The following is a 16,815-nucleotide window of genomic DNA, read 5'->3' on the forward strand; positions in this document are numbered from 1 at the left end:
TTTCTATTAATTGCAACAAAGAGAAGGCAGGTGGGGATAGAAAATGACATATAATGTCGATAACAAGAAAGACCCATAATTCAGTGAAGACTCATCTTTTATGTACTAGAGCTTTCTTGAAAACATTAATTAGGAATCAGCATTATAAAGCTCTGAGTTAATAAGTACAAATCATAGCTTATGCTATCACTTATTTCCATAATATTCTTTATTTTGCAGCCTCTGAAACAATATTTTCTTAGTAAAATAATTCTATACGCAAGTGAGTTTTAAATGAAAGGGATTTTACTGATTATGATTGTCTATGGGAGAGATTTTATGGGGCAGGGAAGAGAATGAATTTAATAAGAATTTGCATTAGGATTATTTAGAAAACTTGTAGTAGGAATGACCGCATTAGACACTTCAAGATTTAGGTAAATTGCTTTGTTTTTCCTAGGAATCTTCTAATAGTGAACACTTAGAAAACAGGAATTTTGAAAAAGGCTAGCAGGTGATGTGCTAAATACATACTAACTTAAATATATACTGCAAACTTTGGAATGAATAATGATCACAACTAATCAAAAATCTGACCATCACTTCGTATGATGACAAATCTAATGATAAAAATGAAAAGAACCTGGTCAATTCCTGAGTTGACACATTGTCTCAACAAGGGTCTAGGGGTTTCAAATAGTTTTTCAAATAGTTTCAATATATATTTTTGTAATTGCTAAATTATAATACTCTAGCATAACCTTCTTGGGTCAAACTACGTTTCTACTCATGCAAATACTCTCAAGTAATTTTTTAAAGCAGGTCTTAGTGCTTGCTATGGGCTGAATTCTACCACTCTTCCCCAAACCCCTGTTGAAATCCTAACTCCAAGGACTAACTAGTTTGAACTTACTACGAGTACTGAGAGAGGTGATAAAAGTGAGTTCATTGGATTAATACAACAAGACTGGTGTCTGTACCAACAAGGGGAATAAAGACAGAAAGGAGCCCATCAGTGATGTGAAGAAACACAGGAAGGATGTGACCAGTAGTGATCTGAAGAGCAAGACCAAGAATACTTACTCCTTTTCCTTATAGCTCTCCGAAGGAATCACCTTGACTTCAGTCTTATTTAGATATTCAGAATATCTTATATATTAGAATATATTATATATATATATAAACTTAAAATATTCAGAACTCTAATGAAATAAATTTACTTTATGCAAGCCACCCAGTCTGTAGTACTTCCACACTGGAGCTGAGAAAAATACATCCGACAATCCCATCAAAGAATGAATCCATTCATTCAAAGGTCCCAACTGGAAACTTACCCCTTCATTCATCTTTTTCTTTGTCAAGGTGTTTGGCGTCAGAAATACGTGAAATATAAGGCCTCAACCTGTGAGTTCAATTTATGAGAAGGTGAAACAGAAACACAGAGCCGGTGAGGTTTGATTTTTCTCATGATTTATTCATATTCAGATTGAAAAAGGAGCCTTGGAGCCGCAAGATACGCTAATTGGCACATTTGCTTTATTATTTACTTATTTATTTATTTATTTTAAAACAAACTGGGTTTTTTTTAATTTTTTCCTTTTGTTGTTCATTCCATCACATTGAAAAGGAAGCAAAAGAAAAATGGTTTTGAATTCACTCGATATTTTGGACTCCTCAGATGAACGGAACATTGCACACACACTTGGAACAGAGAGAGAGAGAGGGAAGTGGACTCCCACAGGGCCACACGCACCAGATCAAAAAACTTGGATACAGTGCAAGAATTTCCCGAAATGATTGAATCATCATTACCAAAAACTCGCCATAACAACACCAAGAAACAAAAAATATTTAAGTCACACTGTTTGACTTGGGATCTTTCCTGCTTTTTTTTTTTTTAAATGTTTGCCACACAGAGAGAAGTAGGGCTAGTAGGAGGGCAAGGACAGACTCACACGTGTGAGCAGGACAGGAAGGGAAACTTCAGAGTGGATTTTTAGAAGAGGGTTGGGGGAGAAACAGGATTCAGGAAAGGGGAGGGCAGGGGCGTGGAAAGCCATTTCTTAAAGTTCAGGCATGTTCTTGGTCCGCCTCACGTTCTTCTCCTTTACCCTCATCCTGTCGGGCACTTTCCTTAGGTTTGGTTTCATCTACAGCTTCTAAAGACAAAAAGAGATGGTTTGGGGTGGGGGAAAAAGAGAGTTAGTACTTTGTGTGATTGGCTTACATGATAATTCAATGCATTACTTCTTTTTATACTATTACAGGAGAAAATAAGATAAAAGATCATTACTATTACAGTAATATTTTAAGGTAATATTAAGGTAATTTCAGTAATATTTTAAGGTCAGAGGTTAACACCAAGAGGCTGGCTAGGACACATATAGAAATGCTCAGGAACAAACTATAACATTAGGGGCAGATATCTGCTAAATAGAAATTGATAGTCATTATAATCAGCATTATAACTATGGTATCTTCTACTGTCTCACGACTGACTCCACAGAGATGTCAAACTGCCAAAACCTTCAGGTACACTGTGGCTTGGGGGTTGAAAACTCTGGTCCATCTTGGAGTCAGGGCAGGTGCCTTCCATACTTCCAGAAGCCCTGATAGCTACACCCATGTTCCACTGCTGCTACCATGTAAACTCACTCACTGCCCAGTTAAATATTCTGAATTTTCTGGAGCATGCAGCCACATTAGTGGCAAAGTAACATTTCCAAACTCTATAATACTAAGAGTCCTGTAGGTGCACAGAAGATTGGATGGGAAACATAACATAGAAGATAACTAAGCTCATTCAACAAAAGCATTAACACAGAAGGCTCAACTAGTAACAAAGGCTCAGTTAAACCCTCCAACAAGGACTTAATGTCCCCATGGTAAAATACAACAATTTTCACAGATTTTCTTTTATTGAAGTATATTTTGGTAATTCCATTAGCCATTTAGTAGTAATAAGTAATATAAAATAAAATATGTTGGGCCTGCTACAGGGGCAGGCTTGAGGAATGGTTGGGAAATTGTAGACAATGGTAGAGGGAGGATGACAGTGGTGGTGGCATTGGTGATGGAATATAGAATGAAGTAACAAATGCATCATGAACAGCTTTGCAAACCATGCTGTTTAAATAAAGTGGGAAAATGAATAAATAAAAATAAATAAAATCATTGCATCTACACACAGGATCTTTTAGTCACTGTAGACTAATTGTGGCAGACAGTTTTTGTATAAAACATTCATTTTAACCCCCTTTGATCTTATTTCTATTATTATAAAAAACATATCAATTACTGCTCAAATTGTAACTAGGGTATCTAGATAACTCAGTGACTAATAATCATAGAAAGAATTCCCTGAGGAAGACTCCAGGGAAGTTGTTTTCCCTTTACTTTCCTCTACTCTTGATGACCGAGACAGCAAACAATATCTAGTAGTGTAGGTACTGTCTTGTTTCTATGAAGACAAATAAGTATAGTAAGGATGTTAAAAAAAATGATAGGGAGAATCCTATTACTTGTGACCATGCTATTCCTTGATAGCTTTTCCTGAGTCTTTCTCTTTGCAAGTTTTAGGCTTTGAGTAGATTTTCAGTATCTTGTAAACACATTTCAATAAGATATACTTGTTCATAGACAAGTGTATATTGCATAACAATATAAGCATTTTTTTTGACACTTCTGCCTGGTTTCTTTATAGAACTCAGTCAATTGATGTTACGCCACTAGAAAAATACCTATCAGCTGGTAAAAGGATAATGTAATTAATCAGAAGTCACCTTTGTTATTAAACATAAAATTCCCTGTTGGGTTTGTTTCCCCAAGAACGACCTCCAGATTCAATAATTTGATAGGTCTCACAAATCTCAACATTCAGTCACATGAATGTGTATTTCTATCACAGTGACAATATATGAAACAAAATCAGTAAAGATAAAAGTTGCTTAGGACAAAGTTTAGAAGAGAACTTCAAGAGTTCTCTTCCCATAGAGTTACACATGATGCATCTAATTCTTCCAGCAATGACATTACTAGTGAAGAACTGCCCTAAGTTTACAAGTCCAGAGTTTTTACTGGGAATTTGGTTACCTTCTGCCTCACTTATACCAAATCTAAATTCAAGAATGAAAATAGAAGTTCAGCATTATCTATTATATGTACAAAGAAGCACATTTAAAACATATAGTTTGATATTGCCAAAAAAATCCTCCCTAAATACAAGTTCCCAAAGGGCAACCAAGGGTGAATTTTACAAGCAGGCTATGCTAAAATCAGATAAATTATGTACTAGGGTATTTTATGACATCATTAGAAGAATACATAAAAACGTATGTCTCTTTAGAATTATTCAGCTAAATATTTATATTCAGATATATATTCAAATAAGAGCACAATTGGTAGAAATTTTATTTTCATTATTTCTCCCCAAGGGCTGGAGCGATAGCACAGCAGGTAGGGCATTTGCCTTGTATGCACCCAACATGGCTGACCCGAGTTCGATTCCTCTGCCCCTCTCAGAGAGCCCGGCAAGCTACGGAGAGTATCTTGCCCACACAGCAAAGCCTGGCAAGCTACCCGTGACATATTCAATATGACAAACACAGTAACAAGTGTCACAATGGAGACATTACTTGGTCCAGTCGAGCAAATTGATGATGAACAACAGGAGGACAGTGACAGTGACAGTGATTTCTCCCCAAAACTTTATAATATTTTCTCGAATATCTGTAGTGGCATAACATTTCATCTCCTTAAAATATAACGCAAAATATTTTTTATTTAGGTGCCATAATTTATAATATTGTTAATAGTGATGTTATAGGCATTTAATATCACTTCAGTACACCTATTATAATTTTGGATTTTAGAATCAGTAGTCCCTAGATTATAAAACTTTGGTGTACTAACAGATCATTCAAATTTCTACCAGAAGAATGCTTCCAAATTTACATCAGTGTGGTTGTGTTAGAGCAATCTGGACATCTTTCTGAGAATCTACTCATTTCCCTAGCTGAGCCAAGATTTTTGGTAGACCAAAATCTGGGCTTACTATTTTTGTCATATTCCAATGAACTACGTAATTAGCACTCTCTTCAAACTATGAAAGAAACAAAATATTGATTTAAAGCACATAGGAGCATATGAAGGAATAATTTTAGATGCAAAAAGGATTTCAAACTTCTTTTGTAAAATAAAAAAACTTGGTAACTACGATGTATGATTTGATGGAGACTTGGAAACACAAGAAAAAAAGGTAGAACCAGGATAGATAAGGTGAAAAGAATTGCATATTTGTAAAATAATAAGAACAAATGCAAAAATGGAAAATAAAAAGAGCAAAGATTCATATAATTCTGAGTGAAAGCCACGTATTCTATATGTGTTGAACTGGGGTAAAAGAATCCACCCAAACTCTTTCCCCATATATGTCACATATTTTCTGTTCTTTCGCATGAACCCAGAAGATAAGGTGAAACTTGGCACATGTCTACTTATTGTGACAGGAAGCCATTGTTGTTAATGCCCTGTTTAAAAAAAATCTTCTTTATCTTCATAGCATCACCTTCAAAAGCCCCAAAGTATTTGAAATATAAAATGACTTGTCTGTTGGGTCAATAACTTGTTTTGGGGAACCTGTCAATGAGCCACATACTTATTTTTTAGGTACCAAGAAGTCAAACTAAAAAGAAAAGTAAAAAAGAGCTTGCTTTCAGTTCAAACTTTCATAATATACTTTAAAAATAATGAAATTCATGATTAAGAATACCAACATTAAGACAGACTTTTTGGATCATCTAATCACCAGACCATAAATAATTAATGGGAGCAACAATACCTCTTTGCCCAGAGTTGAGTCTCCTCTACCTAACATAGAATCTAGTGTTTGGAAGGTACTCAATAAATATCCGTTAAGAGGGCCAGACCAATAGCACAGAGTATAGTGTGTTTGCTACCAGGTTTAATCACAAGCATCTCATTTGGTCCTGCCAGGAATGATCCTTGAGCACAGTGCCAGGAGTAAGTTCTTAGCAATGCCAAGTGTGGCCCCAAACATCACCAACATCATCATCATTAATATAATAATCACAATTATTCTTATTTGTTGAACGAAAAACTGAATAAACCTCATTTGTTAAAATATGCACAAACTCAAATCACTTACATAAGGATATTTTTCCTTAACCATACAGTTTTCTTAGGACCTGGTCTGAACAAAAACCTAGATCTATCTCTCCAATTTTTTAATTTATCAGAAGACAAATTAAGGAAGGCAAACTGAAACCAGAGGAAGACAAATTGAAATCTTTTTCACTGGCTGGCACTAGAGACAAAGCAGCTAGGATCCACTAGTTTTTAGAAACACAAAATTAAGATTAAGCACAAATTGTCTCAAAGTATTAATCATAGCCATAAAATGAAAACTTATGAATTCCAGATAGATGACTACAAAAGGAAACATGTCAGTTAATAGGGACTGAATTCAGTCATATATATATATATAATTTTGCACACTGTCTATTATATGAGATACAAGTAATTTATTTGCTTTATATTATTAGATGAAGAGAAAATCAGTAGAAATAAAATGTGTCAAATCAGTGAATTTGGCGAAATTTTTATGGTCACCAGAAAATTTTAGTAGAGAAAATAAGGTGTGTGGAAATAATATAAAATAATAAACTTTCACAAACAGGTAAATTAAGGTTCAGAATTTTATTTAAAAAGGTGTCTACTGGGATCAGTGGTGATGGAGAATGGCACTGGTGGAGGGATGGGTATTCGATCATTGTATAACTGAAACCCAAGCACAAAAATTTGTAAATCTATACCTGTACCTCATGGTGTTTCACTAATAAAAATTTTTAAAAACGGTGTCTACATGAAAATCAGAAAATAATAATCATATAGAACTACATATCTGCATTTAGCTAGAGTCACTTTGATAGGATATTATGCATGCCTTTAAGCAAAGACAAAAGGAAACAATACCTGACATATATAAATGCATACATTTGAGCCCAAAGTCCACCAAAAACTTCCATGTATAGTCTGCTTGCCATTTCTTTCCACAAAGGCCAACTCTAGGTAAATCAATTTTGTTTATAAACTATGTCAATTCCACAGTTGCATGTCTATATTTTCTTACCTATTCTAGCTAACAGCCCTCATTACCTGGAAAGAACTGTGAATTATTATTTTCCTGCTCCATTGTACTGTCTAGTTACAACTAACCTATGTAAGCTAGATTAAAATATGCTCAGAGTTCTAAGTTGTGTCATTTTGTCAAAACTCCATAATTACCTTAATGATCCCATTTTATAATTGGGAACTCAGACATAGAAAAATTAAATCATTTGTGAAAGTCCACCCTCTCTGTAAACAGCAGCAATGAATCCCAACCTGGTCCATAGTCATCTAGGACATTTCTGTTTTCAACTTTTCTCCAGTTGATTTCTTCTCCTGGCCATAAACTCTTCCCAAGAAGGACTAGCTTTTTCCCTAGCTCTGACTAGGAACCAAATAGTGCAGTGGGTCATAGATGTGCAGACACTTTGGGGATCTACAAAATCTACAAACTGATCAGGGGGAAAGAGATAGTATAGCAAGTAGAGTGTTTCCCTTACATAAGGCTGATTCAGTTGAATCCCTGGCACCCAATATGGTCCCATGAGCCTAGCTAGGTGTAATCTCTTAATGCAGAACCAGAAGTAAGGTCAGAGCACTACTGGGTATGCCTCCCTACCTTTTTTAAATCTAAAACTGGATCCTAGTAAAAGAAGGTTAAATGAAAATAAGAACACGAATTAGCTTTGAATAATTTAAAATCTTGTCTTGACACTTTCTACTACTAACTACATAATTTGTTAATGCTAAAGAGATGAGTTAATATGTATTCTCTAGCATTTTGTACAAAATCTTTGATCATTATGGTATCAGAGATGAATGGTTGGGGCCAGCTGGTCACTTTAATTATCATGATCCAATTAGAATAAATAATCACTTTCTCCTTCTAGAGGATCACTCTCCCTCTAAAACAGTTGTTATTTAAGTAAAGGCTGTAGAAGCTAAAAACTGAAGCAATATTTTCAGTACCAAATGGCACAGAACCTATAAGAAGAAGTCAGTGGGGTTTGGATTGGGCAAAGGAAGAAAGTCTAGAGTTGGTAATGGGACACTGTGAATTCATCAGGTTTAAAGAAAATGGCTTATCTTCTTCAATTTTTTTAACTTGTTTTCCTTGCATTGCTATAATTATTAGTCATCATTATTCTAGCCAATATCTTTCCCCACCCACCCCCAATTAATTCTACACTCTACACTAGGAGAAATTAAGCCCCAAGTCAAGTTTTTCTTTCAAATCCAAATTTATAATGATACAGAAAATGTCAAACAAAAATTCCTCTGACAATACATTTTAGAGGTGTATTCCAATCGGAAAGTTTTGAAATGAAATTGGGAAGCTCTATTATAATTTTTTATATTAAACATATTTTCAAAAATTATAGTCAATCAATTCAGACTATTTTAGCATCTGCTAATGCTCTCCAACATTCTCTAGTCTTGACAACATAACCTGGACATAAACATCAGTATCTGGTAACAAAGACTTCTTAGAATCATCACGTTTGCTACCAAACTCCACACATTTTATCATTTGGGGCAACATTTCTAGTAGGCCACTTCTGGATTGGCATGTTTGAATATCTTTAATGAGAACATCCCCTAATTTTGACAACTGGAAAACCTTAGTAGTTTTCACCTTCTGAATCCACAACCACTATTCCTAAGAAATATCAAGCCCACATTAAGAAAGAGGCTATTTCTATATCCATTTCCAACAGTGTGGTGGAACTTTAAGAGTCAGGGCACCCAGGAAGACGGATCTGTGAAAGATGCATGCATAGCTGGCTCTCTGATTTTCAGCCGAAAGAGATTTTTCAAGTGACTCTTGGTGCATTCCGTTCATTTCCTCGAAAGGGTGGGAATAGCACGTCTGCACATTCTGTTGGTGAGCAGTACCCGGAGCATATGCAGCAGCGGCTGCTCGCGTGCTCAGCCAGGCTGGCGGGCTGCAATGCTGCTGGAGGCATGGCGGTGTTCCCAGCTGCCATCGCCTACACTAAACTCTAATGGCCCTGTTTACTGGCTCTGCTCCAGACCCCTTTACAGCCCTACATTACTGAAATTAGGTTGAGTGGATTTCCGAGTAAAACATTACCTCTTGGGACCTGCCCAGCTCTCCCCAGTCTTGTCAACATTGATTAAATAGAAGCTGCTCTCATCTTGGGGCTATGCCCACAATTACTCAACCAATCACCACTGGGCTGGAGTGTTTGCTTCCTTTCCCTTTTTATTTTCATTCTTTCTTGATTTGAAGAATCATCACCTCAAAATCTCACAGGAAAGTAATAAAAAGCTTTCTGTATCTAACTCATGTCTGGCCCATTGATTACTTCGAAGGTCTTTCTCTTGCTCAGTGTATCACGCAACAACTTGGAGCCTAGTTTCAGACTGATTGTGATCATTTGGATTACTCTTTTCACTACTTGGTTTTATCTTTTAAGTTCATTTCAAAGCATTGAGTCAATATACATTATGTTGATGTCAGTAGAGTGGCATTAACATCACTACACTTTTATGCCTTACTTTCTGAAACTAAGACATCCTATCGTCTGAAGCAACTCCTAAAGCTTTGAAAGGGTAAAGAAAAAACAACTTCAAGAAGAAAGGTCAGAGATAGCATGGCAGGGTCCCATTGATACCGAAATACACATACACATACACATACCTATTGCTCTCTCAAAAATTGAGCCCTTAGACCAAGTTGATTTGCATTCTAGCCTTGGCTTTGCCACTATTCATATGCCTTCAGAGAACTTATTTTTCCTTTCTCTGCCTTGTTTCCTATTCTATAAACTATATAGACACTAATATCCATCCCTTTATTGCAGCTTGTTTGGAGATAAAAGGAAGGTGTTTAAGAGTAATTACCCTACATTTAACATCTCATCACAGGATGAAAAACACAAGTTCTCAAAGGAAAAAGATGTTAAAAATCCTTTTTTCCCCATGTTAACAGTTGAGAAGAATCTCTTCCCACAAACAGTCTGTTAAATTCTCAGTCTGATCAGAAAATAAAAGTAATTTATTGATTAGAGCAGCTCTGTTAGAGAATTTAGGAATAGATGTAAAATTTCTTGTCTTTGGAACAAAGGTGAGTAATTTTATTTGAAAAAAAGAAAAGATATAGAGATTTTTTAAAGGCTTACAGCAAAAGCCAAAGAAGTTTCATCCCTTATGAGGAACTTCAAATGCCATATCTACACCTCCAAGTTTATCCTGAGAAGAAATACTACCTTACCTTAAACAGAAATATATTCTGTAGCATCTTATTCTAATTGATATCTTTTCTAGTCTTCTTGACTGTGAAATAACTTTTCAAAGGTGAAATTTGGTTATATCTGCCAGTATTTACAATTCTAAAAGGCAGGACCAAATAGTGGATAAGGAACTTGCTGTGCGTACACCTGTCCTGAGTCCTTTCTCTAGGACTACATTGGTCCCCAAAGGCCTGAGAACTGGATGTTCAAATCAAAACAATAACAATAGTAACAAACTTCAAAAAGTCATAGAATTCTGATTTTGTTCACTGATGAATCTCAAATACTTAGAAAGTAAATGACATATACATATCTTTTTCCTCTGAGGATTTTTTTTTGCTTTTTTTGGGGGGGGGGGTCACACCCAGCGATGCACAGGGGTTACTCCTAGCTCATGCGCTCAGGAATTACTCCTGGCAGTGCTCAGGGGACCATATGGGATGCTGGGAATCAAACCTGGGTCAGCTGCGTGCAAGGCAAACACCCTACCCGCTGTGCTATTGCTCCAGCCCTGATGAATACATATTTTAAAGAGAATCAATCACACATATTATCCCTTAATTTCTAGTGCCATGTTTATTAAAGATAGGCATTTATTTTTTATAAAAGGAAGGAAAAAATGAGAAAAAAGAGAAGTCCTAAGGATGTTCTATGACATGTAGTAAACTTCAAGCTCTTTATAAATAGAAAAATTATAAAGTCGTAATGTTTCTATGATCAAACAGTGGAATTTTGATTTTAAAATATTTATTTGCAAAAATAGAGCATCAATATTATTAGCAATCATAGCCATAGGAAGCATTATACCATCATCCTCCATGGTTTCATTTTCTTTTCTAATTTTAATGTTATGTCTCTTATAATTGTATAATGATTGTATTATGGATGAGAAAAACACAAATATAAAAGTTATATCAGCATAATTCTTCTAGATGGCAGAGTAGTAGTAGTAAAGAAAATGAAGGGTCAGACTATTTGCATATAAATTCTATTTCTAATCTTAAATAAGTTACATAACATCTTAATTACCTCATTTTCTCTAGCTGTAATTGGTTAAACTGCTACCATCTCATGTGGTGGTTGTGCTACTTAAGCATGTTAATCACATAAAGAAATAAATAAAAATAATGAACCGTGTGCTTTAGTAAGTTCTTAGAGCTGGCTAGCCTTAGCGACTTGAAAGGAGCTAATACTCGTTCCATATTTACTATATGATGAGCATTGAGCTTGGCACTTAAACGCACAGCTATTCAAAATGAATCTCCCCTTTCCTATTTCTTCATCAGTGAAGTGGTAACAATCACATTTATCTCACAGAATATGATGATGACATGACATAAGAGAAAAAAACTGAAAAAAGATGTTACCAGGTCCACTAGCTTGCTTCTCTGTGTGTTAATAAAGGAGAGCCGTCTTTCTCTTTCCACGAACTCATCACGCTCATCTAATTTTAGCCAAGAAAACTTTCTTTATATACCACAAGAAAAGGGGGAAGAAAAGTCCAGGACAGATCAAAGTTTTTCCTTGTAGAGGTAGAAAAAAGACTTTTTTGAAAAAGACTTTTTATTCAAGGGTCATACTCCAGGAATTGCAGAGATAAAACTGACAATTAACTAAACTTGAGGGGTAAGATTTTGTGATGCAGAGTCAAGGCTGCAAATCATTAATATTTCTGAAGGAAAGAACTGTTCTGCTATTGCTTCTACGTAAGAATAGAACAATGTCCTGGATTTCTTACTCAAAAATAACAATCAGTTGATTTCCAAAAAAAATAACCTTCTCCTTGGGTTTAGCTCTATTTGACTTTTAAAGTTTTATAGCAGAGTATATTTGCTATGCCAAATAAGTAAGGGCCAAGTCACTCCCTGTCTCCAGATGTGTAATAAATTTTGCATCTACTAGGCTAATAAAAGAGGAGAAGATAATTCTTCAAACTTAAAGTATGACATTCAATTTTTTATAAATTCCTTTATTCAAAACAATTCTCCAAGCCAAGTCTTAAAAGAGAGCTGAAACTTCTTTTCCCCTAACCTTAAGAAAATAATCAAATAAAAAGATTTTTCTGCTTTGCTTTAAGAAAGATGTGTTCGTTTTCAGAAGCTTTAGACTGATCTAGGAGCGGGCAAACATTGGGGAACTAATCCAACATTGCCTGGTAGGGTAACTCTTTTGACTAGGGTGAACACTTTGAGTCCTCTCAAGCAAAAAATTATAGAAAAAAGATAGAGTAGAAAGTGATTATTTTATTAAAAGACTTAAAGTTTAACAGATATGCAGCAATAGCACAGCAGTAGGGCGTGCTCATCATGTAAGCTGTCATTTTCCATTGAATTTTTTTCTATAAGCTTTTCTTACAATTCTTCATATTTATTAAAACATACTGCTTAGGAATTGTTCCATCACCTTTAAAGTTTGTTTCACCCTCAATATATCTATTACACTTATCATTTTCAACAGTGAACCACTCTGGTTGTTATCTGGTACTCAGTTATAAAGTTTAATCATTTGGGAACCTGAGTGATAGTATAGTAGTTTAGGCAGTTGCCTTGCATGTGGCCCACCTGAGTTTGATCCCTGGCAGTCCACATGGTCCCTTAACGCCACCAGAATAATTCCTAAGTGCAAAGCCAGGAGTAACTTCTGAGCACTTCAGGGTGGGGATCTCAAATTAACAACAATAAAAAGATTTAATAATTTTGTGCACCAGATCTTAAGAATACTATCTGCTAGGTATTCTGGTTTCATTTCAAATTTTACATAATAATTCATAAAACTTAACATACATTGAGTTAACATATTTTAAGTTACATCTTATTACAATGTATGTATTTTTAATGCTAGTTTTTGAAGCAACTATATATTGAGGCTACTCAAATGTCAAGATCTGACATTTGATTAAGTGACTTGAATGCTGAACTTCAAGATAAAAAATACAAAACCAAAATGATATAATTATTATCCTGTAAGAGACAGTCCAATGGAAACTTCAACTACCCGAAGACTTTTTTAAAAAATAAATATCAATTGTGTGTATAACATTTAAATTTTAAAATAACATTTAGGAGTCATATCCAACTAGTGCCTTGCCATGATTCAACATGATGTGTAAGAGTAGTACTTGAAATTATCTACAACTATTTGTCTTTGTTGTTTAACTTTCTTCTATGATTGTATCTACATAATACAAAGAAAACTTAAGACTTGGCAGTTGTCTTGCTCATCTATCAGTGCAAATGATAAAATACATTTTATCAGAACAAGATACTAAATCTGTATATTGTCATAAATTTGTTTTGTCAATGTTAAATTACAATGTTAAATTTAACATTGTTAAATTACAAAACAATGGAAACAAAAAAAGATTTTAAAGACTATCAACTCTTAATTCCTCACTCTCTTTGAGAGAAACTATGGAGAGTTTCTGTATCTTGCCCAAAGTCTCACAGTTTATTCGTATTCAGTGCATAATACCTTTCACAATTCATATTCTATAATGCATAATACCTCTCACAACCTTTCAGGATGAGTAGATTTGATTACTTGACTTTAACCCACTTCTCTCCCCATAGTCCTAAAATTGCTTTACTTTATTCTTTCCACCATCCCATCCCATCCCATCCTTTCTTCTACCCATCCTTCTACCTTCAGTCTTTCCTATACTTTCTCAAGCTCTTCCCTCCTTACTTCCTTTCCTCCCCCCCTTCTGAAATAAGAGGCAAAAAATAAAGGATAAGCTCAATATATCTTTGCTTTTAGGACTACCACAATAACTTTAAAGACTGGCAAGTTCCCCGTGGCATATTCGATATGTCAAAAACAGTAACAAGAAGTCTCACAATGGAGACATTACTGGTGCCCTCTCCAGCAAATCGATGAACAATGGGATGACAGTGCTACAGTGCTATTTTGGACACTTGCAGAATATGTGTTTAGAATTACTGTTGGATAAATTGAGGAAAAACAATGGGAAACAAAAAAAAATAGTAATTTAGCTTTAATAGCCATTAATGATTATTTAGGTTTCAAAAGCTAAATGAGTGAAAGTTCTGGATAACTAAAGCCCAAAAGTACCCAAAATCACTGCAAATGCTGTCCTAAATAGAAATCCATAAGTAGTCATTAACCTGTCCAAAGGAGAAAAATTAAAGTTCAAGTCCTTCTTCTCACCTATTACCTTCTTCTCAGTGAAAGCAGTGTTAAAAAACCAACTGAGAGGTTTAATGCAATTGAGAAATTAATTTTTAAAATAACATTGTAATAAGTACCATGGAATGTACTTGTGTTATATGATTGTAAGAGAGCAAATAAATGCAATCCCCATCTCTTACTGGGACAACTCATTTTTTTTATTCCATTGTGTATTTTGGCTTCTTGGGGTTTATTAAATTGTGCCATAGCCTTTGAATGAAAACTTGCTTTAAGGATCAATAGCACTCTGAGGAACACAACTAGAAATACATGAAATAGTAATATTTGTATTTGTGCTGGTTTTCCTTTTTAGTCAAAGATCTCAAAGCCTTTTACTTACATTTAGTGGAAAAGAACATAATGGCTTTGGCTATTGGGGGTACATTGGACTATAATAGTCAAAGAATAAAGATTCAAGGTCAACCTGCCTATCACATGATACTGCTGTGTGAAAATCTGTTTCTATTGAGATTTTCTTACATTAACATACCTTTTTTTTGCTAATAAAACCATCCTCCAGGGCACACTTTATGTCCAGAATTTAATGCCAACTAATAACTTACATCTTTCAAAAACCTGTCATGTGCAAGCATTCACACTTGATACAAAAATCTCCAAGTAATAAAAGAGCTTGGAAGATCCTTTGTCCCCATAGCAATGTTCTCATAGAGTAGAGGAATTGTCTACATTCTACCAGATGAAAAGCTTCATCAATGGGTCATTTCAGCACTACTGTAAATATTTCTAATATTCAACTAAAATCTACATCCCTAAAGTTGCATGCAGTTTTATTGTAGAATAACAATAGATCCAAATATTTTCAATATAGTCTCTCTCACAGTCCTCAAATGCAAAGACAACCATCCCTTCAAAAAGTTTATAAACACATTCTTCATTTTTCAATCAACCAACTTCATGAATCAACTAAATTATGTCATTTCTCCATTATCTCGCTGTCTTAATTTTGCTGATTTGGCTCTCTCTATTTTCAACAGTGTTCTCCATAAAATAAATACATGAGTAATGAATAAAATATATGCACATAAAATGTATATGCGTATGTATGCATCCACATCTGAATATTCCATTGTTTTGACATTTACCATTGTTCTTGATCTTCCTTTGACAATCTTCTGTTGATCAAAGTTCACTTTTTTCTGAGCTCAGTGCTTTGGAAAACAGTGACAGTGGCTGGAGCAATAATATAGCAGTTGAGCACTTGCTGACCTGGATAAGACTCTAGCAGTACCTTCATACGCTCTCCCAAGTCCCAGCAGGGGACTTGAGCAAAGAGCTAGGAGTAAGCCCTGAGCCCTGCTGGGTGCTCTCCATTAATAGTGACTGTTAAGAATCTCCCCAAACATTTGTTTAGGAAGTACCTCTTTGATTTTCGTTGATGTGTTGTGTTGTGTTGTTTTTGCTGTAGGATATGCCTTACTGCAAATAGCATTCTTCCCCACATAGTTTTCTGTGTACTCTTTAATAAGACTCTAGACATCTCATGATGACTCTTGTTTACCTGCAATAAAACCAACCACAAAGCTACTCCCCTACCTTTATTTGAAAGCCAAACAAAAAGTCAAAAGCTACAAAGCCAAACTCAAATCCTCCAATTTCCATTCTTTGTCTCTGTATATGTAACAGAGATTAAACTGTTGTTGCCTTAAAACAACTACATAGGATGATAAACAAATCCTGTTCAGCTGTGACATCCCCTGACCACAAAGTAACCCCAGCTGTAAATCACTCCACCTGGAAGAAACTTGCCTGTACCTCCCAATGAAAGTCAAAAGGAAGTCTATCATGCCGAAACCATTGGAATCTGAGACCCGATTTGCAGTAGCCTAAACAAAATTCCCTTCTTAAATCTTGATGTATTTTCTCTTAGACATCTATTTAAATTATTCCTTAATTTTAAACTTTGATGAGGTTCCTGCTGTGGATTTACTTCTATTATTTTATAGCCTTTCTATTACCATTCTGGGTTTAGTTGTTTATTTTCCCCTGTGTGTACCTAATCATATTATCTTTATAGATTCTGCATCAGCAACGTCATTTTCTCTAAAGACTTTAGTCCTAAAATCACACCAACACTATTAGTGGAAGTGTAATTGGATTATCCTTACCTCTCTCAGATCTAGTTTTAAAATCCTCCCTATCATCTACACCTATCCATATTTTTGATTTTTTTCTCAGTGAAACATCACTCTTATTGATGTCCTGATAAAGAAAAAAATAAGGTGATACAGTTAATGAAAAATTT

At 35.0% G+C, this 16,815-nt stretch overlaps 1 protein-coding gene across 1 annotated transcript in view; it reads right to left on the reverse strand.

Moving 5' to 3' along the window:
• Positions 1-1,493: 1,493 nt before the first annotated feature.
• GAP43 (growth associated protein 43) overlaps positions 1,494-16,815 on the reverse strand; it is a 101,382-nt gene continuing 86,060 nt past the window's right edge. The window contains exon 3 of the mRNA XM_056109464.1: positions 1,494-2,138. Coding sequence (XP_055965439.1) covers positions 2,050-2,138 — 89 coding nt within the window. The 3' untranslated portion in view covers positions 1,494-2,049. The remainder of the gene's footprint in view (positions 2,139-16,815) is intronic.

The sequence above is a fragment of the Sorex fumeus genome, unplaced genomic scaffold, assembly GCF_029834395.1.
Source record: "Sorex fumeus unplaced genomic scaffold, SorFum_2.1 ptg000265l, whole genome shotgun sequence".
Taxonomy (NCBI): Eukaryota; Metazoa; Chordata; class Mammalia; order Eulipotyphla; family Soricidae; genus Sorex; species Sorex fumeus.